The sequence below is a fragment of the Fukomys damarensis genome, unplaced genomic scaffold (assembly GCF_012274545.1).
Source record: "Fukomys damarensis isolate Sample0158 unplaced genomic scaffold, DMR_v1.0_HiC HiC_scaffold_19, whole genome shotgun sequence".
Classification (NCBI taxonomy): Eukaryota; Metazoa; Chordata; class Mammalia; order Rodentia; family Bathyergidae; genus Fukomys; species Fukomys damarensis.
Genome location: NW_022900931.1, coordinates 6,852,534 through 6,879,361, shown reverse-complemented (window position 1 = coordinate 6,879,361; position 26,828 = coordinate 6,852,534). Strand labels below are relative to the sequence as shown.

Here is a 26,828-nt window from a genome sequence, read left to right as displayed (position 1 = left end):
TTTTTTTTTTTTTTTTTTTTTTTTTTTGGTACCGGGGATTGAACTCTGGTCCTTGCATTTGCAAGGCAGGCCACCGAACCACTGAGCTAAATCCCCAGCCCTAGTTGGGTCATAATAGCATTCTATATTGATTGAGACTTTCTAGTCTGATCATTGATAGTAATACTTCAGCTCTCAATCATATTGGTCACAGTTGCCTTATTCATCATGGCCTTTGGTAAACAAGGAAGGGGAAATAAATGAATCTGTATCTGCTTAAATCTTTTAGGATCTGCTCAATTCTGCAAATTGTAGCTTTTTGTGGGGGAGTTGTGTGTGCGTGCACCTGGGTTTGAGTTCAGAGTTTTGCACATAGTATGCATGTTCTCTGTTGCTGAGCTTCATTCCATTCCTAGACCATATAAAATTTCTTACCGAGAGACTTAGGAAAAGGCTGGGATTGCCAGCTGCTTCATTTTAATGTATTTGTTCAATACAGTCGTTTTGTAGGAGAGTAATTATATATTTATTCTATCTGCTTTTTTGGGGGGGTGGGTACTGGGGATTAAACTCAGGCAGGACCTTGTGCTTGCAAGGGAGCAGGGATGGTGTCACTGAGTTAAATTCCCTGGCCCTCTGCTTTTTTATATATTTCAGTATTTTCCTAGTAAGTTAAAGGCACAAAAAAGGAATACCAGTTAACCTGATTGCTTGTCCTGTTTCTTAATCTGAGTACCTCTGACAGTGACTTTTGGAACCTCCACTGCTCCCATACTGTTGAGAGACTGGTACCAAACATTTACTTGCTCTTTTATGTATAACCAGCCCACCAGTATTGGTAAGTCCTTAATCTCCTGCTCTTAAACTGGGCAGGATAAGAGGAAGTATCATAGATGGGTATTGTAGCACTAGCTCAGAATAAGTGCTTAATCCTCTGTAATTTAATTTCTAATTGTATAATTGGCAAACTTCACGTACCACCCCCTTTCCAGCTTTCCCAGCCCGCGGTGAGCATTGAAGGACAAGTGTCAAACCCTCCATCTACAAGTAGCACAGAAGTGAATTCTCAGACAATTCCTGAGAAGCAGCCTTCACAGGAAGTGAAAATGGACACTAAAATGGAAGTGGATCACCCAGAAACAGCAGATGCGCAGCCAGAGGATATTCAGGAGGTGAGAAGCAGTGACCACAAAGAATACAGTTTATAAAAAGTCAGTGTTTTGGGAAATGTTCTGATACTTAGGGTCTCATTGCATTGATTTTCCAGCGAGAGAGGGTGTTGAGAGATGTCCATGTGCCTAGTAAACAAAATGATGAAAATTTTATTGTTTCCTAATTATGCATTGTGAGAATACTAAAAATTCTTATCTTTTAGGGTAAAGCAGAGGAAAGTAAAGTGGAGCCCACAGAAACAGAAGAGAGAAGCACGGAGTTAAAACCTGAAATAAAAGAAGAGGAAGACCAGCCAAGTACTTCTGCTACCCAGTCTTCTCCAGCTCCAGGGCAGTCAAAGAAAAAAAGTAAGTCTTGCCAGGGATTTAGCTCAGTGGTTCCACCACCTGCCTCACAAGTGCAAAGATCCGAGTTTGATCTCTGGTATACCCCTCCCCTGCCCCACCCCAGAGTAAGTCTTTAAGGTGTTTTTTCTGCAGATGGCAAAAAAAACCAAAGTCCCACAGCAGAATGGGACTGGACCTCTTGGGTTTGAGAGATTGACATTAATGTGATTCCTTACATTTGGAGACCTGGGCCTGATCTATGTGTTACTACTAGGTTGGGAAAAAATTTATCTTTCATTTAGGTCTATCTGCTTACTGCAACTATTGGTCAGTACACAATCCTTTCTTCGGGGTTTGGTGGCTAAAAATCTCTTTCAGAAGACAGAAATTGTTAAATGTCCTTGACTGAAATGCAAGAAAGAATAGCAGTAATAGCAGTAGGGATTAATGTTTTGCCTTCTGTGTGCTGGTCGCCTGCACAGTCTGACTTTACAACAGCTCTGAGGTTATTGACCCTTGTTCTTATAGGCAAGAAGCTGAAGCTGAGCCAGGTTAAGGAACTTTTCCTTCTGGTACTTATCTGGCTCTTAGAGATCGTGGTGTATAGTATAGGTGTAGTGGTATAGACAAGACTTAGCTCAAAGGCAAATGTGCTAGCTCTTGGAGATGATACAGTGTATAAAAGTGTTCTATAAATACAAAATGTAAGATTTAAAAATCATTTAAGTCGGGTGTGGTGGTACATGCTTATAATGCTGGCATCTGGGAAACTGGGACAGGGGGATTGCTGTATTTTAACTCAAAATTGAACCCTTAATCACCAACTTTAATTAATTAATTTGGCACATGCCAGCAAACTTTTCTTGACTTTTGGAAGATGTTACTGAGACCACATTTAAATAGCTAATTGTGTTGTAACAGTAACAGTTTAGTTCTTCCTCTTTTTTATTTATTTTATTTATTCATTCATTTATTGTTTGTTTGTTTGTTTTTTTGAGACAGGGTCTCATGTATAGTTGAGACTAACCTGGAACTTACTATGTAGCCCAGGCTGGTCTCGAACTCACAGTGATCCTCCTGTCTCAGCCTCCCAAGTGCTGGGATTACAGGCGTGCGCCCCCATGCCCAGCCTCTTTCTCTGTTTTAGACCCAGAACCTATCATTTGACGTTAAAATAATGTCTCTTCTTAGCTTTTAATAGTATTTGCCATACATAATGATTACATTCATCATAGAGAATTTATTGTACCTGTATATATGTTTTTTCTTTTTTTGTCATTCCTCTCTTCATTTATAAAAGCTGTTTCCATTTTTTTCCATCTACTCTCTGGAGCTCTTAAAATAAGCACTTAAATGAAAGACTCTTCGGTGTCTTTGATTCCTTTAGTAATAAGACACCAGGTCTGGCTGGTGTCATGAATGAAGGCCATTGTTTGTTCTGCTCGACAACGTGTCCTGTTAACCAGTAGCATCTTGGATTATTATTTGGGGAAGTCTCTTCTTAAGTTTTTGGAAGCTTTTGGCTTCTGTTTGTACTTGGCTGTGCCTGTCATAACTTTCTGACTGGAAAATTAAAGCTGGTAAGGGTGCTGATAGGATATGCCAGTTTTTAGGCAGTGCCTACAGCAACGTTATGTAGAGTCAAGAAGTTAGACCATAGTCTTGTTTTCCTAAGGACAGTGTAGTTGCTTGTTCATTTTGTGATGTGTTATTCTTTTTAAGCTTCTATTTGAACAGTTAAAAAACTCCATGGCTTAATTGCAAGACTTCAGTGTATTTTTCTTTTAAGTTTTTAAACCAGAAGAATTACGACAGGCCCTGATGCCAACGCTGGAGGCACTTTACCGGCAGGACCCAGAATCCCTTCCCTTTCGTCAGCCTGTGGACCCTCAGCTTTTAGGAATCCCTGTAAGTATTTAGTGGTTTTTGTTTTGTTGTTACTGTTTTAACTTGGTAACAATTTTACTGAGATTCAATCTCAAAGTCTACCAAGCACCTGTTTTTTTTGTTTTTAAATTGATACATATTTACAGTATGTGATGATTACATTCCTCGTGGGAAGTTGGTATGTGTACATAAGTCTGTTTTTTCATCCCCTCCATCCATCTGTTGGCCCCCCATCCTATTTGCAAAAGATCTGTCTTTCTGTTTTCTATTATCTATCTTTTGATTTGCTCTTTATTTTTACTTCAGGTTTCTCCTATAAGAGAAATGATGTGGTATTATAGCTTGTGTATGTGATTTTACTTAATATTATAGTGTGAAGTGTATCCATTTTTCCTATAAATGTCTCAGGTTTATCTTTATGACAGAGTAGTACTCCATTGTGTATAAATACATTTTTAAAATTTATTCACCTGTTCATGGGCATGTAGGCCACTTCCAGGATTTAGCTTCTGGGAATCGACACAACACCTGTTTAAAGTGTACAATTCATTGAGTGTTAGTGTATTCACAAAAATGTATAAGCATAATTTTAATTCATTTTTAAGTACCCCAGAGAAATCCTTCACATCCATTGGAATCATTAAATTTCCTTCTTTTGCATCCCCTTTCCTACTAGGCCCATCCTTAGCCCTCCATCCCTAAGCCTCACCAGTCTTCTTTTTGCATTTGGTTAGTCTGTTCTGGACCTTAAGAGAAAACATAAAATACATGGTTCTTATGACAGCCTCCTTTAACTTAGCATAACTTTGTGGATGGGGGGCGCTATATTGAGGTTTGAACCAGAGCCTCACACATGTGTTACCATTGAGCTACACCCACAGCCTTTTAAAGTTTTTTAGTTTGAGATAGCTTCTCACTGATTGCCCCTTCTGGCCTTAAACTTGCTATCCTCCTGCTTTAACCTCATATGTGACTGGAATAACAGGCATATGGCCACACATGGTTCTTTTTTATGACCTAGTAATATTCCATTATGTGGATAGATAGACCATCTTTTCTTTACCCATTGATTAGTTGATGTTTAGGTCATCTCCACTTTTTGCCTATTGAGGATAGTGCCACTGTGAATATTCACGTGCAAGTTTGTTTTTAGTTTGGGTTTTTGTTTTGTTCTGTTTTTTGTACTGGGGATCAAACTCAGGACCTTACACTTGCAAGGCAGGCATGGCACCACTGAGCTAAATCCCCAGTATGTTTTTAGTTTTTTTGAGACGGGGTCTTGCTGTATAGCCCAGGCTGGCCTCAAACTTACAGTGATCTTTTGCCTTAACCTTCTGAGTGCTGGAATTACGGTTATGCACTGCCACACCCAGCTCATGCAAATTTTCAAGGTGCCATTCTATGACAGGCTGCTGGCAGGTTGCGTTTGAAGACTTTTAAGACCTTTGTACTTGGAACTGATTTCATGGTACTGTCCATAGTATGTAAGTTTCATTCTATTGTCCATAGTAGCTGTATTCTCTGAGCTGCTTTATGTATGTGTAAACTAATGATGTAAAGAGGTAATGGGAATCAACCAACTCTTTGGAAATACAAACAGGCCAGAAACCCAACATTACATATTAATTATTATTATTTACTTTAATGATGATAATAGGAAGATAACTCTGCTCTACGTAACTGCCCAAGAGTGAATAATGTTATTTGGTATCCCTTGTTCTTCAAGGATTATTTTGATATTGTGAAGAGCCCCATGGATCTTTCCACCATCAAGAGGAAGTTAGACACTGGACAGTATCAAGAACCCTGGCAATATGTGGATGACATTTGGCTTATGTTCAACAATGCCTGGTTATATAACCGGAAAACATCACGGGTATACAAATATTGCTCCAAGTTATCTGAGGTCTTTGAACAAGAAATCGATCCAGTCATGCAAAGCCTTGGATATTGTTGTGGCAGAAAGGTAAGAAGTAGCTTTTGGACCTGCTGTTTACTTCTAGAATATTGATGACTGTGGTAAGATTATTCTGCAGCTGGCATTGACAGCCCTCCACATCCTTTTTATTTTGCTAGAGATGAAGCACATGGTCTCAATACATACTAGGCAAGTATAGTACCACTGAGTTATGTCCCCAGTCCAAAAAGGCAGTTCTCTTACTACATTATTTGGTCTAACTTGCACATTGTTCTCTTTAAGAGTAGGCATTTTGTTTTGTTTTTTTGGTACTGGGAATTGAACTTGGGTCTTTGTGCTTGCAAGGCTGGTGGCAGAACCACTGAGCTAAATCCCCAGCCCCAGAGTAGGCTTTTTTTAACAGGCATGCTCTTTCTAGATGTGAATCGTATCAAACAGCTGAATCATCAGACTAAGCACTTGGGGTGGGGGCTTTACTATGTTCCCCTGTAGATGAACCTTGCCTGGTGTGTGCTTGTTTTTTTGTGGATACCAGGTCAGCGTTAAGCTCCACATGTCCCATTTGTGGGTGTGTGGAATGTAGATGGTGTAAGGATGTGATTTCTCAGCTTACCTCAGTGTGGTGCAGTTGTGTAATTGTAAACTTAGGTTTTGGAAGCGGAAGTGTAACTCATTATGAGAACTAAGGAATCACTGACTTTTGATTCTGGTTTGCTGTTAGGGTTTTTCTAGCTTGTTCATCAGGCCCTTGTGCTCTTTAACAAATGTTTTTTTTTTGCAGTTGGAGTTTTCTCCACAGACACTGTGTTGCTATGGCAAACAATTATGCACAATCCCTCGTGATGCCACTTACTACAGTTACCAGAACAGGTAAGCCTGATCCCCTGTGAACCATGGTCCATGTGTCCTCTTGCAGAGGGAGGAGTGCATGCAGATGGACCAGCACATCTACGTCATGGTTCATGTGTAACTTGCTTGAAAACACCTGTATGACACAAGTTCTACTCTTGCTTTCTCCCTGTTTCCAGAATTAAATTTTCTATTGAAAAGTAGCCTTGCATGAGTTGTCGGGGCCCTGATCTTTTGTTTTTGTATTTGTTTTGATTTTTGATGCCAAGATCGGACCTGGGCTTTGTGTGTGATAGGCAAATGCTCTACCACCGAACCATACACCTCGCGCTGGTTCCTCACGTCACACAGGAAAAGCTCAAGGCCTTGGGAGTTGTTGGTGTGGATAAGATTGCATCCCAGGCCCTTTTTCTCTCTGCTGTGATTTTATTGATCACTACAGCCTACATGAAAACTTAAAAATTTTAAACACTCCAAATATGTCAGCTAAAACTTTAGCCAAGATAGATTTTTAGAAATATTTTCTTTTTGTGTGTGGCCTATGTTGTTCTTGGAATGCATGAAAACAGGATTCCTGAGTATGCTTTGCCTCTGCAAATTAAAAAGAAACAAAAAACCACCATAATATCTGAATGAGTGCCTTATAAAAACTTGTATACAGCAGAGTGATAGGATTCTAATCAACAGGAAACTTGTGCGTTATTTTCTCCTGTCCAGTAAGTGGCTAGAGTCACATAAGTTGTATCCACTGAACTATCTCTCTCCTGTTTTCATTATTGAGCTTGCACTGTAGCTTCCATAGGGCTTTGACTGGGGCCTCTGACACAGAAATAACAAGGCTGGGTAGTTAATACCCTAGTACCCTGTAGTTGTTACTAACACAAGCCCATCATGTTGGGCTTTTGTTGAACTTGTGTGCTACAGATGCATTTCTAGCTTCAAAAATTCATCTGAACTTTTTGTTATATTTACAGAAAGTTAGTTGCATGCCTGTTTTGTAGGCTTTAATGTCCAGTTTTTTATTCCTTAAAACTAAGGGAAAGGCGCACTAACATTGTTATAAGTACTTTACATTAAAAAATGCAGGTAACAACCGGCACGAAACTTCTCATGTTGTAGTCTTGACATAAAACCATTTAAAAAATTTTAACAGTATTATGTACATATCTGCACACTACTGCCTTTGTTGTTGTGCCTCTTGAAACATGTCATTTGATGGCTGTTAGGATCAATATTTAATTGTTTTGCACAGGCTATTTAGTGAAAAATTACTTACTTCGGGCTGCCTAATGATTGAAGTTTGTTTTCAACCCTTAGTTATTTTTAGATCATTGTTTACTGCTCTTACCTCTATAGTAAATTGATGATTTATTTATTTTCATGGAAGTGGGAAGTGGTTGCCATGTTTCAGTAAAGGTCAGAGTAGTAGTTTTCCCTGGCATATTTATCATTCTTCTTTTGATTATTTATATCATGTATCATTAATTAGTCAAATGAAAGGGTATGGGTTTTTGTAAGTGAAGCCTTTTGTTTTTATTTGCTGTAATCATTTGGTACTTGTGATCCCATTGAGATATTTAATGCTAATCTGTGCTTTGCCTTGGCTTTCTGCTTTGTGTTGTCCTGTCTTGCTTTTATGTTTTTTGTTGTCCTGCAATCCCTCATTTCTTCGTTTGTTTTGTGTTTTTTTTTTCTCCCTCATGCTTGTCGTTGTCTGCACTTGGCTTTGATTGCAAAAATCAAAAACAAAAAACAAAAAAACCAAACTGTGGGGCCCATAAATCTGCATCATTGAATGTCCTTGTCGCCGTTGATGACCTGCTCTCTGCTCCCGTCCCCCTCCTTGGCCTGCTGTGATTGGTGGCTTCGTTGCTTGGCTTGGGCTGTGTTGTGTGAACGTAACAGTTCACCCCAGTATGGCCTTCTTGCCGACAGGTATCATTTCTGTGAGAAGTGTTTCAATGAAATCCAAGGGGAGAGCGTTTCTTTGGGGGATGACCCTTCCCAGCCTCAAACGTAAGTAACTGCATTATGTTTGGGAAGTGTTATTTTATTCTTTCGTGTATTTTCAGGTGATTAAGGTTGGGCTTCCAAGTAGTCTTAAGGTATGCTGTCCACTATCAGCCATTAGCTGCAGGTGACTATTTAAATACAGATTATTTAAAGATAAATAAGAGGGCTGGGGATTTAGCTCCGTGGTGCTGCTTCTTGCCTTGCAAGCACAGGGTCCTGAGTTCGATCCCTGGTTACCCCCCCCACCCAGCAAAGGTAAATAAATCACTTTTAGATGCATTCTCACATTTCAAGGAACCAGTTATTTGAATTATTTGAAGCTAGTGGCTACCATATTGGTGAACATAAATAAAGAACATATCTAGTATAGCATAAATTTCAGCTAGGTTGTGCTGAGTAAGGAATTATGTCAGTATTAGGCTGGCATCCTACAGTAAACTTCAGTAAATTTATTTCTTCTGTATGGAAAGAACATCTCGTAAAAATGAAAAGGTTAGTGCAAGAGTACTACTTCATTATTAACTAACTGTATTGAGTTTGAAGGAAATTGAAGTAATTACAACTTTATGCCCTTCTCTTTGTAGGATAATAGAATACCCAAATCAATGTAATAGAAAGTAGAATTTAATAATATGTAGAGCTTTTAACAGACCTGGTGGGTGCCTAAACTAACTACTTACTACTAAGATTGGGTGGGGGTGTTTGTTTTGTGGTACTAGGCAGTGAACCTCAGGTCTGTCACACTGAGCTACATCCACAATCAGGTTCTCATTGAGGTCGCTGAGCTGCCCGGGCTGGGCTCAAACTTGTGATCCTCCTGCCTCAGCCTCCTAAATAGGACTCTTAAGAAAAACTTCATTACTTTTTTCAAGTTGAGTTGTAAAGTTGCATTTTGCTCTTTGCTCCTGACATACAGTATGTGGGATCTGGATGCTAGTCTGGAAGAATAGATGTTGGCATCCCATGACCCCTAAGGAGATGTCAGACTGGGTTAACCTGGAGAGATCCGCCCCCTCTAAAGCAGATTCCATTGCTGTAGGAAGGGATTTTGACCCAATTTAGGAACTCTGCTATGATCTACCACATATTTTAAGCCTTGGTGGAGCTGGTCTCTGACTTCAGCTTGTAGAAATCCCTCCCTGTCCTGCACATCTGCATTTCTGCAGGCTCCTAGGCCCCTATGGTGCTGTTGGTCTTCAGATTACACCACTTAAGCAGGGCCATAGTCCATTCAGGAAGACGAATGAGTCTCTAGGGTATAAATTATGTAAGAAACGCCTTTAAATGTGAAAATGTCCTCGTTTTTGTGAGAGAAAAAAAGATCACAGTTATTTAAGCCGAGCCACTAAAGTGTCTTCTGAGTAACGAATGGAGAGATTGCTAGCTTTTCTACATAGTGAGGCCCTGAGTTGTGTGGTACACTAGACTTATGCATGGGAAGCCATGGGAAATTGTTAAAATTAATACTGAGCAATGTGCCTGCCTGGCAAGCACACGGTCCCAAGTTTGATTCCTGTACCGCCGCGCGCCCCCCCCCCCGTGTGAAATGAATTTTTGCTCAAAATTAGCCTTTTTCATTAGCTATAAGAAGTGGAAACATTTACATTTAGAGCTTCATTTCTATAATGGATCAAAAATAAAGGACTTGAGCATCTATAGATTTTAGTGTCTGTCAGGGGGTTTGGAACCAATCCTACTTAGAGTGAGGTGTTTTTTGTTTTTGTTTTTGTTTTTGTTTTTTTTTTTGTAGTGGAGATCGAACTAAGGAACCTTGTATTTGTGAGGCAGGTAATGGCACCACTGAGCTAAATCCCCGGCCCACAAAGTAACTATTTTTAATGTTGAAATTTTCCTTTGACATCATGTTGTTTGATGAGAATCTCCAGAAAAAGAATATTACTAAGTAGCGGTTTACTTCCCACTATAAAATCTTTTTGTACCTGAGTCCTGGAACTAACTAAACCACAAAAAGGTGTGGAGAGCAATGGACCAGATTTGGGGTGCAGGTACCAGGGATTAAACTTGGTGGTATCTTGTGCTTGCAAGGCACCACCGAGCTAAATCCCTGGCCCTGGACCAAATTTTAAAAGTACAAATGTTTCTTGTTCACCCTGGATTATCCACTGGTTGTAAGGAAAAATTGTTCACTATAATAAAGTCTATAGAATATATCTTTACATGCATTCATGCACCTAATAAATGTATATTCTTAAGGGGATCTAAAGTACCCTCTTAGAGTGAGATTTTGGTTCCCTTTAGGTAGAACAGTGGTCAGATTGCTCACCTTTATTGCTTTTTCTCACCGTATTCATTTTCTCTCCTTAGTACAATAAATAAAGAACAGTTTTCCAAGAGAAAAAATGACACACTGGATCCTGAGTTGTAAGTAGTTTCTCTTCAATAGTCAGTACACTTTGACCTTTCTTTTATTCTCTTTTTTTGCATGGCTAATCCAATGACTATATTCTTATGCTAACTCTTTATAACTTAGATCTAAATAGCTAGTAGAAAAATGTGGAAAACAAGTAACATTTCACTAAATTGCCTTTATGTTTTGGTGTGCTATATATGTATCAGTTTTCTAGCTTGTTCCTAAAATGACAGAGTAGTTATTGGACTCTTGGAAGCTTCAATCGTACTGATCACTGCCTTTTTATAGATACAGTAATGAAAATTGTCAAATTTAATGATTAGAGTTAATTACTTTTAAAGTTTTATTTACCTATAACACTGAAAGGTTTTTTAGAATTGAAAACTTTGTTAAACAGTTTTACAGTTTTTTTGTATGAACTTGGCTATTTTTTAAATTAACCTCAGGAAATACTGAAAGGTTCTCTTGGTTAAAGTTTTGAGATTAAACTTGAAATTGGCTTTGCACTTTCAGGTTTGTTGAGTGCACTGAGTGTGGAAGAAAGATGCATCAGATCTGTGTCCTTCATCACGAGATAATCTGGCCAGCTGGGTGAGGCTTTATGCCAGTGTTTTATTTGGAATTTTTCTTAATGAATTTTAGATTTTTCCCCCACCTTTGCCATGACTGTGTCATATCGTCAGAGTTACTATCTTTAAAATGTTCTGTTGGATTGGAAAAAGACGATTATAACTGGTTTTGAAACAACCTAAAATTCAAAATAATAGATCCTTCTCTTACTTGCATATATACTGTAAAATCATGTATATGTTTTATTCTGCTGGTTGTTAAAATAACATGTTGTGGTTGTTATATATTAAATGTAATGGGATGGAGATGTAGCTCAGTAGAAGAGTGCTTGCCTAATGTGCAAAAGCCCTGGTTTGATTCCCCAGTACCATATTTTTTTTAAAGGGAAGTTCAAAAGTAAACATTAGCTGTGCATGGTGGTGCACAGCTGTGATCCCACCACTCAGGAGGCTGAGGCAGGAGGATTGCCATGAGTTCAGTAGCAGCCGGGGCTATATAGTGAGTTTCAGGTGAACTACAGAGCAAGATCCTATCTCAACAAAGTTAAGTGCTAAGCCAGACGTGGTGGCGCACCCCTGTAATCCCAGCACTGAGGAGGCTGAGGCAGGAGGATTGCTGTTTGTTGGAGACCAGCCTGAGCTACATAGTGAGTTCCAGGTCAGTCTCAATTACATAGTGTCTCAAAAAACGGGGTGGGGTGGAGTGCTAGACGTAATTAAATTTTCCAAATTTTGAATGTTATTTATACTGTAGTAGAAAAATTAGAACATACAGATAGTTGTGGAGTGTCCCGTGGCTTTATTTCTCCATACTGTCTTGTGCTATGTAATTGGACTCCCTGTAGTTGATGGAGTAGAGGTCACTAGAAGAGGGGAGCACGTTTTTAAAAATTTTGTTTTGTTTTAGTTTGTTTTTTTGAAATTAAAAACATTTTTTTTTTTAATGACTTTAAGGGGGCCAGGGATTTAGCCCAATCCCTGATTATGCTGCCTGCTTGGTAAGAGTAAGGTCCCGAGTTCGATCTCTGGTACCAAAAGAAAAAAAAAAGTAAAGTGACACTAAGGAAAATCGCATGATTCTTTTGTTGTTGTTGCTGTCTCAATTTTCAATATGATTTGTTTTTTTAAGAGTTTTTAGGGCCGGGGGATTTAGCTCAGCGGTTCAGTGGCCTGTCTTGCAAGCAAGTGCAAGGACCCAAGTTCAATCCCCGGTACCAAAAAAAAAAAGAGTTTTTAACTACTTAATCTTACTATGTAAGAATAAGAAATTTATTGAGATTCTTGCCCTTAGAATTTAGCATCAGTCAATGAAGACAGTCTTTACTGCTTTTTTTTTTCTTTTATTTTTTAACTGCTATTAAGCTTGCTTTGGTTTGGTTTGGTTTTTTTAGACAGGGTCTCACTTTGTAGTTCATAATGGCCTTGAACTCTTGGCGATTCTCTTGCCTTAGCCTTGAAGTGCTAGGATTACAGCATGCACAACCACGCCTGCCTGAGCTTCCTTTTTTTTTTTTTTTTTTTTTTTTTTTTTTTTTTTTTTTTTTTAAGTAATCATAGATTCAGATTTGAGCAGCATGAAAGTTTATAAAGTAAAAAGGGAAATTTTCACTTTCCCCCTGACATCCAAATTCCTCACCACAGAACAAAGGTTTATGAACGATAAGTGTTTTTGTTTTTGTTTGTGCTTTTTTTTCCCCTACATTCACCCAACATTCTTTTTACAATTTTTTGTTTATAGGTTATGGACATACATTATAAACTCTGCTTGTGCACAGATATTACACAGTTGTGTAGGCATAATAGTATGATCAGAAAATACAGTGGGAATTTGATCAGAATAAAAGACACACCGCCATTAATCTCCCTACTGTTCCCACGTGCTTCATACACATCCCACCATTCTAGCTATTTCTGAAGTGATTCTGGAAGTCCCCTTTCATATATGTCTTCAGCTACACTGTTGTAACATCTTTAGTGTGTCCTGCATCTATTCAAAACATTTACCTTTCTTAAAGCAGATGAGGACCTGCCATAATGTTTTTACAAGCCAGAGTTTACATTGGGTTACACTCAGCAGCAGCGTTCACTGTTTTTTGCTTTTAGCATTCACATTTTTCATCATGTCTCATGAAGACAGTCATAAAAGAGCAGTTCAAGAACTACTTTAGAAAGTGGGAACTGTTTGAAGTGAGGGGCAGTGTGTCTTACTGTAATTTATTTATGGTATTGGCAGTATTTATACATGTTTGGCTACATTCATCTTGGAGAGTTGGTACGTACATCTACCACAGCCCAGTCCCTTTTATTTCCTTTTCCCCTTCCTTCTCCCTTTTTCAGATAGTAAATTATTTTTATTTAAGCGCTTAATATATATTTGAATCATACCGGGTACATTTCACAACTCCTGGTTCTGCTTTCAAGGTGTTCATTTGTACCATTAGCAGTATAACCAGTGTAACTGACCAAGAAAATGTTCCTGGGTGTTTTTTTTTTCTTTTCTGATTTCTAAAACCTGTTTGAATGTTGGGGTTTTATTAACTATTTGTTATATATGCAAACTTATGCCAAGTTGTTTTTTTAAATTTTAGCTTTATTCAGATGACAGATTTTGTTACATAAATATATCACCTTGGTTCTCTATATTGTGCAACCAAAGTCTTGATTTATATTTTAGATTTGTCTGTGATGGGTGTTTGAAGAAAACTGCACGAACCAGGAAAGAAAATAAGTTTTCTGCTAAAAGTAAGTTTCATTCTTACAGGTAAATCTTGCTGAAACATCTCTAAAGTCTAGTCTAAAAGAAACCATCCAAAATGAGTTAGTTTTAGTCTTATTTGAAGTTATTCGGGGCCAGGGATTTAGCTCAGCAGTTTGGTGGCCTGCCTTGCAAGCACAAGGACCTGAGTTCAATCCCCGGTACCAAAAACAAAACAAAACCAAAAAATAAAGTTATTTGACCAAAGTAAAGTAATTCTATAAGCTGCTGAAAGTTGAGCTGTAATGTGCTTTTGAGTATAAAATTTATTATTCCTAAGAATAAGAATTTTCTGGGCTGGGAACATAGCTCCATGATAAGAGTACTTAGCTATATGTGTGAGCTTCTGTGTTCATTCCTCAGCAATACACATAAAGAAAAATTGTCAAGAAAATGATTTCTAAGATACACAAGATGAATAACCTCTATGTTTTTCCATCTTCCTTTATTCTTATTTGGAGCATTTTGTGACATGGGCCATATATGGAAATAAGTGGCCAGCCTCTTCCCTCACCTCTACCCCCATAGATTGTTTTCACAGCTTCTGGGATGCTAGGCAGGCACTATACCACTGAACTACATTCCAGCCCTTGTTTTTGTTTGTTTGTTTGTCCAGGCTGGCCTCAAATTTACATTCTCCTGCCTTACCCACTGAAATAGTTGGAATTACAGATGTGTACTGCTTTACCCAGCTCTAGGTTGTGCTACTTACTGGGACTGCTTTTAGGCCTCATATGACCTTTCCCTTTAGGTTGTTTGTTTGTTTGTTTGTTTGGTACTATGGATTGAACTCAGGACCTTGTGCTTGCGAGGCAGGCACCAGAACCACTGAGCTAAATCCCCAGCCCTGATCTTTTCCCTTTAGAGAAGAGGGTGTCGGAAATTTAACAGACAAGTAATTGATACTAATCTCACTGTAGTATTTGATTTAGTTTTGTAGGTAGCTTTGCAGTATTTTGCTGACTTAAGGAATTGCTTTGATTCCTGTAGTTTCTTAAAATGCTAAATACACCCCGCCATACCAGGGATGAACTCAGGACCTTGCACTTATGAGGCAGGTGTAGTGCCACTGGGCTACATCCCTGGCCCACTTAATAACTACTTTATAATACTATAATCTAGGAAAAATGCACATGAGTGTTCATTGTAGTAGTTTCAACACTTCAGAAATTGGAGACTTTTTTAATGCTGGGAAATAATATTTAGAAATTACTGAGTATCATGCTTGCTTTCAACAGCATGTGTACTTAAGTTGGAATGATACAAGGTCAGCATGACCTTGGCACCAGTATGAGACACAAATTCACAAAATGTTTATTTTTTCTGCTGATACTGGTGATCGAACTCAGGACCTTGAGCTGAGCTTGTGAGGTAGGGGCAGTACCACCGAGCTAAATGCCTGGTCCAAACACGTTCAGTTTTTTAAAAAATACTAAACTGCAGCTAGTGGGCTGGGCATGGTGGTGTATGCCTATAATCACATCACTTGGGAGTCCAACACAGGAGGAACAGTGTGAGATGAAGGCCGGCCTGGGCTACATGAAGGCTCAACCTGTGCCGCTCCCCACCTCCCCAAATCCAGCTAGTTATTCTGTTTGTGTTGGGAGAACAGACACACATACAAGATTTAAGATAGGACTTCAAGACTGACAGTAAAATGAAACCTTGTTAACTTTAGGATAGATTGAGCCCCAGGCCACCTTGGTAACTTTTAACTTTTACATTCCTAGGGTTGCCGTCTACCAGGCTTGGCACCTTTCTGGAGAATCGTGTGAATGACTTTCTGAGACGACAAAATCACCCTGAATCAGGAGAGGTCACTGTTAGGGTTGTTCATGCTTCTGACAAAACTGTGGAAGTCAAACCAGGCATGAAAGCAAGGTATCTAATAATTTCCCTCTTTTTTGGATCCACACTTATTCATATCTAGATATTACTATAGATGAGTTCAATCTGAATGATGTATGACCCTCCCCACCCCTGTCTGAATTGTATAGGTTTGTAGATAGTGGAGAAATGGCAGAATCCTTTCCATATCGAACCAAAGCTCTCTTTGCCTTCGAAGAAATTGATGGTGTTGACTTGTGCTTCTTTGGCATGCACGTTCAAGAGTATGGCTCTGACTGCCCTCCACCCAACCAGAGGTAAGTAGAACTGACATGGCTAGCTTCTAATTTGTGTGACAGTTTCAAGTGACAACAGGTGAAAAAGAATAATAGGACATTAAGTGTGCTTGGTTTGGAAATGTAAAAGTCCTCAGGTATCCAGTATTATTAAAGTGAAAGAAATTAACAGAACAACTCCAAAACAGGAAAGTAACTGCTCAATAGTATAGCAGCCAGAAGTTGGAAGTGGAAACAAACTCACTGGTTTCAGAAAGTGGGCTTAAGTGTCTGTATTGCTACTGATAGTTATGTGTAAGAATGTTACACAAATGGAGTAGGATACGGTTTATAGACAGATTTCTGTCTCCAAAAACAGTGTAAAAGCCAGGATAGAAATTCTGTCAAAATGTTCTCAGGCGGAACAAATACTGGTTGGTATAGAGTGTGCTTATTACTACTAAGTGTTAAAAGTATAGTGAAAAGGCCAGGGATTTAGCTCACTGGTTCTCCTGCCTGCCTTGCAAGCAAAAGGGCCTGAGTTGAATCCCTGGTACCAAAAAAAAAAAGTATAGTGAAGCCAGAGGCTCACAGACCTCCCTGAAGAGTTCAGTCTAGTTATTTACTAAGCACTACAATGACAGTATGAGCAGAAGTCTCAAGATAAGGGGGGACTGTGTTTTCAGCTGCATAAAATAACAAATTATGTGTTTTTTTTCTCTCCCTGTTTAATATAGGAGAGTATATATATCTTACCTTGATAGTGTGCATTTCTTCCGTCCAAAGTGCTTGAGGACTGCAGTGTATCATGAGATTCTAATTGGATATTTGGAATATGTCAAGAAATTAGGGTACGTATTATCAACATTGATTTTTTGTTTTGTTTTGTTTGGTACCAGGGATTGAACTCAGGACCTTGTGCTTACAAAGCAGGCATGGTGCCACCCAGCCCAGTAATTACTTAAAAAAACAACAACAACAAACAATGTGGCACTGTAACTTTTTCATTTTCTCATCTTCATTCTTATGTAGCGATACTATAATCCCAATTTAAGTGGACCTCTTAATGGAATTAATGTTACCTATAGAAAGAAAGGATTACTTCCCTAAGTAACCCATCCTGCGTTAGTTTTTAATCTGTTAAAACCATTGGGTATAAGTTGAATTGAAGTTTAGCTTGTTAGCAGAATTTTAAACACATTTGATCCTTTAATATTGGGCTGTCAAAACCAAAATCAAACTAAGTTCTAGAGGAATTCTTTACCTTTTAAAATACATACATCCAGGGAAAATTGTTACCCAATTCTCTAGTTAAAATGGGCGTGTTTACATCTGCTTTGTGTCTTTGGGGTCTTAAAATGCAAATTTGGGATTTCTGATCCATAGTTGTCTTATCCCTCTTATCAAATCTTTTTTTTTTTAATTAATTTATTTTTTTATTCTGGGGATGAAACTTGGGACCTGTGCTTATGAGGCAGGTCCTCTTATCCCTCTTATGAATGAATTTCATTCTTATCCCTCTAAAATTCTCAAGAATTTAGATCTCATGCTGACCTGTATGTCTAAAGTTAGTATCATGAGGGAAATCATCTCTTTCTGTCTTAGCTGTACCTTTTTGATTAAAGTTTAGCATTCTCCTGGGTGTGGTGGCACAATGGTAAGATTGCTTGAGCACCTGGAGTTTGGGGTTAGCTTGGGCAACGTGTTGAGACCCTGTGAAATCTTAAATAAAACGTAGCGTTCCATTCAGAATGGATGATCTCTTTTAATGCTCCTTTTGTCATCTCAGATATACAACAGGGCATATTTGGGCCTGTCCACCAAGTGAGGGGGATGACTATATCTTCCACTGCCATCCTCCTGATCAGAAGATACCCAAGCCTAAGCGACTGCAAGAGTGGTACAAAAAGATGCTTGACAAGGCTGTGTCAGAACGGATTGTCCATGATTACAAGGTCAGTCAAGAGTCTGGCAGTGTACTAATTATCATTTCATTTTAACAAGCCTTCTGCTGTCTCTACCTCTTCTGTATAAAATTATACTCATTTGACAAGTGATTTTACATGTGTTAAAATTTTCAAAGTAAGAAAAACGTGCTGTTAGGAGAGTTGTAGATTATTAACAGATCTGTGACCAATTAAAAATGGATTCTTAATAAGCTATGCCCTTTTAAACATTGATGACTACAACTATGTGGTGATCTGAAGTCTTAAGTGTCAGCTGGAGCTCTTCCTAAGCAGCCCAGCCATTCATTCTGCAGCAACAACATAGTTCTCAGTTAAAGCTGGTGTCAGCAGTGGCCTGCCCTGTATCCCCCATCTCTGACAAGAGATAGGAAAGGCCACATTGTGGATGCGGATGATTTTACCCTACTTGGGACCCGGCAGTGTAATTCACCACTTTGTAGAGTGCTGACAGATAATATCCCTGTCTTCATGGGTACAGGAAGGAAAAACTAGAAGTTTCTCAGTGTTCGTCACAAAATGACTTAGATATAAAATCTCTGCCAACTTTCAGAAGACATTTTAATCTTACATTTTTCTTGCATCACATAGTCAATGCTGTGAAAAATAGAAACTCCTATCTGCTTGGATATTTTCATAGGATATTTTTAAACAAGCTACTGAAGATCGATTAACAAGTGCAAAGGAATTGCCATACTTCGAGGGTGATTTCTGGCCCAATGTTCTGGAAGAGAGCATTAAGGAACTGGAACAAGAGGAGGAAGAGAGGAAACGGGAAGAGAATACCAGCAATGAAAGCACTGATGTAAGGGTGTTGTTTTTGTCCAGTGTCTACCTTCATTGACATGTAATCCAGAAGTGAGCTTCAACTTCCAGCTTATGAAAGAGCTCTTTAAATTAGACAAGAAATGTTGGCTTAGGTTACACCAGAGCCAGGTGTGGTAGTGCACACCTGGGAGGATGGGGCAGGCAGACTGCAAGTGTGAGCTGAAACTTTAGTGACCTAATGAGACTCTGTCTCAGCAGATAGATAGTCTGGGAATGTAGCTCACTATTAGGGCCCTGGGTTCAATCCGTAGTAGCCTTGCCCTGCACACACACACACCCCAAGTTAAAAGTTACACCTGGCTTATTTTTTTTTTAATCTTTTTAACATCAGATACCTTCCAAATTTTATATTGGTCTTTGAGTAATAAAAAATGATGGAGAGCCAGGCATGGTGGTACACACCTGTAATCCTAGCCCTCGGGAGACTGAGGCAAGAGGATTGCTGTGAGTTCAAGACCAGCCTGGGCTACATAGTGAGTTCTAGGTCAGTCTGAACTACATAGTGAGACCCTGTCTCAACCCCCCCCCCAAAAAAAAAGATGGAGAGAAATCTTAAAAAACTGCCAGGAGACTAACCTAGCTGAAGGGCTAAATTATGAATATTTTAGCCACTAGTATACATTTTCCTTTTTTTTTTTAACAACAGTAATGGGACTCACATGCTAGGACAGTGCTGTGGCAGTGCACTGCATCCCAGTCCTCTCACCCTCCCTTGATAATCTTTTGTGAATGTAAGATCCACTTTTAGCTGTTACGTAGTATGAAGGCAAAAATATCACTGTCTTCATGACTACAGGGGAAGAGAAAACTAAAAATACTGAATTTGAACTAGGTCTTTTCACTCTTCACAACAGTAGGGCTAAAGTGTAAAATTAAACAAGGCCTTGTAATTTTTTTTCATTGTTTATTATATTTAAGGTAATCAATACAGTTATATTCATCATTGGGATCTTGTGATTTTATATGATGTATCTTGGTTCTTAATCCCTATTTCCCTGTATGGCGTTATAACTTAAATTAATTGATTTTCGGAATGGATTTTTGTTTTGTTGGGAAAGCTTAAATTCTAGGATATGACTGAAAGGAGATGGAATAGGAATGGAGGTATTCACCTCTAATCTCCTTGCACTCTTCAGTGCCCATACTGTTGTATGCTCCTTGTTTCCTAATCCAAATCTCAGATATGTTTCACCACCAGAATTTATAGGCTCTAGGGCTCTTCCAGGCAAATAAAAATTAGAGCTGAGAATTTAGATCAGTGTCACTGTGCACCTGCCTCATAACCACAAGGTCCCAAGTTCAATCCTAAGTAACCCCCCCCCAAAGAAAGAAAAATTAAAGCTGCTGTCACTTTAATGCAGGGTGGTGGTCTTCACAGATAGAAAGTTAGCACAAATACATTTTTAAGCATTAGATTGCTTTTAAATAACAGCTTAAAATGCAGATACTGGGTGAACTAACCCTAGTAAATTAAAATATAAGCCTGGGTATAATCTGTAGTTTCAAAGAACAGAATCTTTTGATATTCATTGTCTACATATTCCTTAATAAAAAGTTAATATTTTCTTCTTTTTGTGCTACCCTGTAGGTGACAAAGGGAGACAGCAAAAATGCTAAAAAGAAAAATAATAAGAAAACCAGCAAAAATAAGAGCAGCCTGAGTAGGGGCAACAAGAAGAAGCCAGGCATGCCCAATGTGTCTAATGACCTCTCTCAGAAACTCTATGCCACCATGGAGAAACACAAAGAGGTAGGAGAAATTGTTGACAAAGCTGCCCATGCTAGTTAGCACCAGGCTACTGTATCCACAGAGGCCGGAAATCATTGGAGGGATAATCAGGAATAAAAAGGGGTGCTGGGAGTGGGTTGTAAGACTGTATTCAGTATTAAACTATGTGGCTGTGTTACAGCCAGGTGGGGTTGGATTGTCTTATTCAAAAGTCTAAGCATGGGCTGGGCCAGCTGTAGCACGTGTACTCTCCCACCTGTGCCAGAGGATGAGGTAGGAGGATTGTAAATGCAAGGCAGCTTAAACCTAGAGATCCATAATTTTATTTTTATATAATATGTGTGTGTGTGTGTATATATATATATATATATAAAATTTTTTTTGTTTGTTTTTGTTTTAATAAAACTGAAAAGGGCTGGAGATGTCTCAGTGAGAGACTGTTGAGGCACTTTTCTTTGGGGATGGAAGGTAAAGAAATCTGTAGTTAGCATTTGACTTACCTTATTGCTTGTAATAATACTCCTAGGTAGCAGCAGTTTTCAATAATCACTGCTGAACTTTTTTTTTTCTCAGTTGTAAGTTCTTCTGGCACCTCCCTTTATTGCCAGTTGCTCCTCAAATGATTTCAGGTCTCTGAATTTCCAGAGGCCTGGTGCTTGCAAAAGTGGCAGTTCTGAGGGGAGGCTTGATTTTAGGTGTGGAATTAGAACGAAATTGGTTAAGCAGCCTCTTCAGGTGAGAACTAAGAATGAACTAAGTAGGCACAACCCTCTCCTGGAGAGGAAGGACTTTGTTACCATGGTGCCATAGATTTCTCTTGCTAGGGTGCTCAGAGCATCTTTTCCCACACTCCCCTCTGCCCCGACCCTCTGTGGTTCAGCACTGACCTCCTGATGTGGTCAGCACGGTGCCTGAGATACGAGAGGCCTCCTGCCATGGCCATGGCCGGGCCAGTGAAATGGAGATTCCTGAGGTCCAGTGGGGGCCTCGGGAATTAGGTGATAAATATTAGCATTTAATAGTTAGGAGCTTTTTCGAGGAATATTTCATGCCCAAAGTCCTAGCATTCCTGGAGCAGTGGGGAAAGGACCTGAGAGTGTTTTGTGATGGCTTTGATTTCCATGGTGGACACAGTCATGGCTTCCATCTTCGGAGCTCCAGTCACAGGCCGTGGAGGTCAGTTATAAAGTCAGGCACTGGCTTTGCTGTAGTGTAACAGAGCAGTGAACGTGCCTGGCTCGGAAGTTGCCACTGTTGCTGCCAAGGTGAACAGATTTTTCATTCTCTCAAAAGTGGATGAAAATAGTGCACTACATGGCAGTTTTCCCACAAATTCTTGATTTCTTGACATAATGCTTTTTGCATTTAACTAGTTTAATCAGAGTTTCTAGTTAATGTGCCAATTTCAAACACACACATATTACCAGCTGCTTGGGGGGTGCTTTTTTTGAGACAGGCTTTTGCTATGTATAGTTTAGGCTGACCTGGAACTTACTATGTAGCCTAGGCTGGCCTAGAACTGGCAGCAGTCCTCCCTCCTCTGCCTCCTAAGTGCTTTGGTTACAGGCGTGCACCCCTACATCTGGCTTCTTGTTGCACATCCTTTTACTAAGCTTAGTGGGAATTGATGGTTATTACAAGTCTCCAGACTTACTGAAAAAAAATTTACTGCTTCAATAGTGAGGATGCAGAAAATAATTGCTTTTATCACTCTCACTCTCAACCCCACTAACTTTATTTTAAAATTTCAAACCTGTAGGAAAGCTGCAAAGGAACCCTTAATGCCGTTTCCTGTTTTCTTTTTATCTCTATTCCAGCAAATAGCTACTGAGTAAGAGGCATGATCTTACATTTGTCCAGTTGGCTTCCTGTAATTAGATTCAGGTTAAACAATTATTATATCTTAAAAGTTGACTCACACACTGTACGTGTGCTGGACCTGAGCCCCATTCTTCTTGGAAGGAATTACACAGTGAAGTGGAAAAGATAAGAGGATGTGAATTTTAGGTGGATAATACTTAGTTTAGAAGAAAGCAGAACAGGGAAGGATAGGACGGTGTGGTGAAGCTCCCCTGCATCCACTCATCTCACCAAGTACTGTCAGATCCTTTCTGCCTCGGCACTGTGGATCCAGAGTCAAAATGACTATGTCTCTTCCACAGGTCTTCTTTGTGATCCGCCTCATTGCTGGCCCTGCTGCCAACTCTCTGCCTCCCATTGTTGATCCAGACCCTCTTATCCCCTGTGATCTGATGGATGGGCGGGATGCATTCCTCACCCTTGCAAGGGATAAGCACCTGGAGTTCTCTTCATTGAGGCGAGCCCAGTGGTCCACCATGTGCATGCTTGTGGAGCTGCACACACAGAGCCAGGACCGCTTTGTCTACACCTGCAATGAATGCAAGCACCACGTGGAGACACGTTGGCACTGCACTGTTTGTGAGGTAGGTGGAAGGTCATGGGAGGAGGGGGTTGGCCCTGCTTGTACCCATGGGTCTCAGACTGAAGGCTGACACAGACACATGTGAAACGACTGTGGAGTAGAAAGCCCTGGCGTCATTATAGTAGCAGAGTTCAGCAGTAGTTGTATTCTATAAAAAGCTGTGAACCAACCACAGTATCTCAAATGATTTGAATGATGAAATATTGGGAATTGATCTTTCTTTACCTTCTATGTTTTTCTTCAGGATTATGACTTGTGTATCACGTGCTATAACACTAAAAACCACGACCATAAGATGGAGAAACTGGGTCTTGGCTTAGATGATGAGAGCAACAACCAGCAAGCTGCGGCCACCCAGAGCCCAGGGGACTCTCGCCGCCTGAGCATCCAGCGCTGCATCCAATCCCTGGTCCATGCCTGCCAGTGCCGCAATGCCAACTGCTCCCTGCCCTCCTGCCAAAAGATGAAACGGGTTGTACAGCACACCAAGGGCTGCAAACGGAAAACCAATGGCGGATGCCCCATCTGCAAGCAGCTGATTGCTCTCTGCTGTTACCATGCCAAGCACTGCCAGGAGAACAAGTGCCCTGTGCCGTTCTGCCTCAACATCAAGCAGAAGCTCCGCCAACAGCAGCTGCAGCACAGGCTCCAGCAGGCCCAGATGCTACGCAGGAGGATGGCCAGCATGCAGCGCACTGGTGTGGTGGGGCAGCAACAGGGCCTGCCCTCCCCAACTGCTGCCACTCCAACCACACCGACGGGCCAACAGCCAGCAACCCCGCAGACACCCCAGCCCCAGCCCACCTCTCAGCCCCAGCCCACTCCTCCCAACAGCATGCCCCCCTACTTGCCCAGGACTCAAACTTCTGGCCCAGTGTCCCAGGGTAAGGCCGCAGGCCAGGTGACCCCTCCAACTCCTCCTCAGACTGCACAGCCACCTCTTCCAGGGCCTCCCCCTGCTGCAGTAGAAATGGCAATGCAGATTCAGAGAGCAGCTGAGACACAGCGCCAGATGGCTCAGGTGCAAATTTTCCAAAGGCCAATCCAGCACCCGATGCCCCAGATGACTCCCATGGCCCCCATGGGTATGAACCCACCTCCCATGACCAGAGGTCCCATCTCCGCCAACAGCAGCTGCAGCACAGGCTCCAGCAGGCCCAGATGCTACGCAGGAGGATGGCCAGCATGCAGCGCACTGGTGTGGTGGGGCAGCAACAGGGCCTGCCCTCCCCAACTCCTGCCACTCCAACCACACCGACGGGCCAACAGCCAGCAACTCTGCAAGTGCTCGGGTCATTCCATGGAGCAGCAGGCCAGGTGACCCTTGAGCCCTCCTTCGGGCTGCTTGGCTACTACTTCCAGGGCCCCCACCTGCCACTGTAGAAATGGCAATGTAGATTCAGACAGCAGCAGAGACATTGAGTAAAATTTCCAAAGGCCAATCCAGCACCCGATGCCCCCGATGACTCCCATGGCCCCCATGGGTATGAACCCACCTCCCATGACCAGAGGTCCCGGTGGGCATCTGGAGCCAGGGATGGGGCCAACAGCAATGCAGCAGCAGCCCCCTTGGGCCCAAGGAGGACTGCCTCAGCCCCAGCAACTCCAGGCTGGGATGCCAAGGCCAACCATGATGTCAGTGGCCCAGTTTGCCCAGGACTCAAACTTCTGGCCCAGTGTCCCAGGGTAAGGCCGCAGGCCAGGTGACCCCTCCAACTCCTCCTCAGACTGCACAGCCACCTCTTCCAGGGCCTCCCCCTGCTGCAGTAGAAATGGCAATGCAGATTCAGAGAGCAGCTGAGACACAGCGCCAGATGGCTCAGGTGCAAATTTTCCAAAGGCCAATCCAGCACCCGATGCCCCAGATGACTCCCATGGCCCCCATGGGTATGAACCCACCTCCCATGACCAGAGGTCCCAGTGGGCATCTGGAGCCAGGGATGGGGCCAACAGCAATGCAGCAGCAGCCCCCTTGGGCCCAAGGAGGACTGCCTCAGCCCCAGCAACTCCAGTCCGGGATCAGCAGCAGCAGCCCTCACTGTGCCCCAGGAAGACTGCTCCAGTACCAGCAAGGGACAATCCAGGTTGCCAAGGCCAACCATGATGTCAGTGGCCCAACACGGGCAGCCCTTGAACATGGCCCCACAGCCAGCATTGGGCCAGGTAGGTGTGAGCCCACTCAAACCAGGCACTGTGTCTCAACAAGCCTTACAAAACCTCCTGCGGACTCTCAGGTCTCCCAGCTCTCCCCTGCAACAGCAACAGGTGCTTAGTATCCTTCATGCCAACCCTCAGCTGTTGGCTGCATTCATAAAACAACGGGCTGCCAAATACGCCAACTCTAATCCACAGCCTCTCACTGGACAGCCCGGCATGGTCCAGGGACAGCCAGGGCTGCAGCCACCAGCCATGCCAGGTCAGCAGGGCGTCCACTCCAGTCCAGCCATGCAGAACATGAGTCCCATGCAGGCAGGCGTGCAGAGGGCTGGTCTGGCCCAGCAGCAGCCTCAGCAGCAACTCCAGCCGCCCATGGGAGGGATGAGCCCCCAGGCGCAGCCAATGAACATGAATCACGGCAGCATGTCTTCCCAGTTCCGGGACATGTTGAGACAACAGCAGATGATGCGACAGCAGCAGCAGCAGGGAGCAGGGCCAGGAATAGGTCCTGGAATGGCCAACCACAACCAGTTCCAGCAGCCCCAGGGAGTTGGTTACCCCCCACAGCAACAGCAGCAGCAGCAGCAGCAGCAGCAGCGGATGCAGCATCACATGCAGCAAATACAAGGGAACATGGGACAGATGGGGCAACTCCCCCAGGCCTTGGGAGCAGAGGCAGGAGCCAGTCTACAGGCCTATCAGCAGCGACTCCTCCAGCAGCAGATGGGGTCCCCTGCTCAGCCCAACCCCATGAGCCCCCAGCAGCACATGCTTCCAAACCAGGCCCAGTCCCCGCACCTCCAAGGCCAGCAGATCCCAAATTCTCTCTCCAATCAAGTGCGTTCTCCCCAGCCTGTCCCTTCTCCACGGCCACAGTCCCAGCCCCCCCACTCCAGCCCGTCCCCAAGGATGCAGCCTCAGCCTTCTCCACACCACGTTTCCCCACAGACCAGTTCCCCACATCCTGGACTGGTTGCTGCCCAGGCCGCCAACCCCATGGAACAAGGGCATTTTGCCAGCCCAGACCAGAATCCTATGCTCTCTCAGCTCGCTAGCCATCCAGGCATGGCAAACCTCCATGGTGCAAGTGCCACGGACCTGGGACTCAGCACCGATAACTCAGACTTGAATTCAAACCTCTCACAGAGTACACTAGACATACACTAGAGACACCTTGTAGTATTTTGGGAGCAAAAAAAAAAATTATTTTCTCTTAACAAGACTTTTTGTACTGAAAACAATTTTTTGGAATCTTTCTTAGCCTAAAAGACAATTTTCCTTGGAACACATAAAAACTGTGCAGTAGCCGTTTGTGGTTTAAAGCAAACATGCAAGATGAACCTGAGGGATGATAGGATACAAAGAATATATTTTTGTTATGGCTGCTTACCCAGCCTTTTTTTCCCGTGTGTGTGTGTGGTTCGAGAGTGCACTGGGAGGAGGCTGAGGTCTGAAGCCACCAAATGCTCCTGCCTTGCACCTCCAATAGGTTTTATTATTTTTTTTAAATTAATGAAAATATGTAATATTAATAGTTATTATTTACTGGTGCAGATGGTTGACATTTTCCCTATTTTCCTCACTTTATGGAAGAGTTAAAAACAGAACATTTCTAAAACCAGAGGACAAAGGGTTAATGTTACTTTAAAATTACATTCTATATATATATAAATATATATAAATATATATTAAAATACCAGTTTTTTTTTCTCTGGGTGCAAAGATGTTCATTCTTTTAAAAATGTTTAAAAAAAAAAAAAAAAAA

General features: G+C 41.6%; 1 protein-coding gene across 4 annotated transcripts in view; it reads left to right on the top strand.

Annotated features, from left to right (window-relative positions):
• The window catches only part of LOC104853998 (histone acetyltransferase p300), a 75,199-nt gene extending 48,502 nt beyond the window's left edge, over positions 1-26,697 (top strand). The window contains exons 15-33 of one of the 4 annotated variants that reach the window (XM_010612244.3): positions 972-1,151; positions 1,355-1,499; positions 3,268-3,386; positions 5,092-5,331; positions 6,065-6,153; positions 8,068-8,148; positions 10,471-10,527; positions 11,030-11,107; positions 13,760-13,827; positions 15,571-15,721; positions 15,838-15,984; positions 16,680-16,793; positions 17,732-17,897; positions 18,547-18,711; positions 20,323-20,484; positions 22,626-22,907; positions 23,151-23,790; positions 24,593-24,926; positions 24,994-26,697. In XM_010612244.3, the coding sequence (XP_010610546.1) occupies positions 972-1,151; positions 1,355-1,499; positions 3,268-3,386; positions 5,092-5,331; positions 6,065-6,153; positions 8,068-8,148; positions 10,471-10,527; positions 11,030-11,107; positions 13,760-13,827; positions 15,571-15,721; positions 15,838-15,984; positions 16,680-16,793; positions 17,732-17,897; positions 18,547-18,711; positions 20,323-20,484; positions 22,626-22,907; positions 23,151-23,790; positions 24,593-24,926; positions 24,994-26,230 (4,455 nt within the window). In that variant the 3' untranslated portion in view covers positions 26,231-26,697. Of the gene's footprint in view, positions 1-971; positions 1,152-1,354; positions 1,500-3,267; positions 3,387-5,091; positions 5,332-6,064; positions 6,154-8,067; positions 8,149-10,470; positions 10,528-11,029; positions 11,108-13,759; positions 13,828-15,570; positions 15,722-15,837; positions 15,985-16,679; positions 16,794-17,731; positions 17,898-18,546; positions 18,712-20,322; positions 20,485-22,625; positions 22,908-23,150; positions 24,019-24,067; positions 24,530-24,592; positions 24,927-24,993 lie in introns of those variants that run through there. The other 3 variants (XM_010612253.3, XM_010612263.3, XM_019205839.1) reach the window with 3 other exon arrangements.
• Positions 26,698-26,828: the final 131 nt, after the last annotated feature.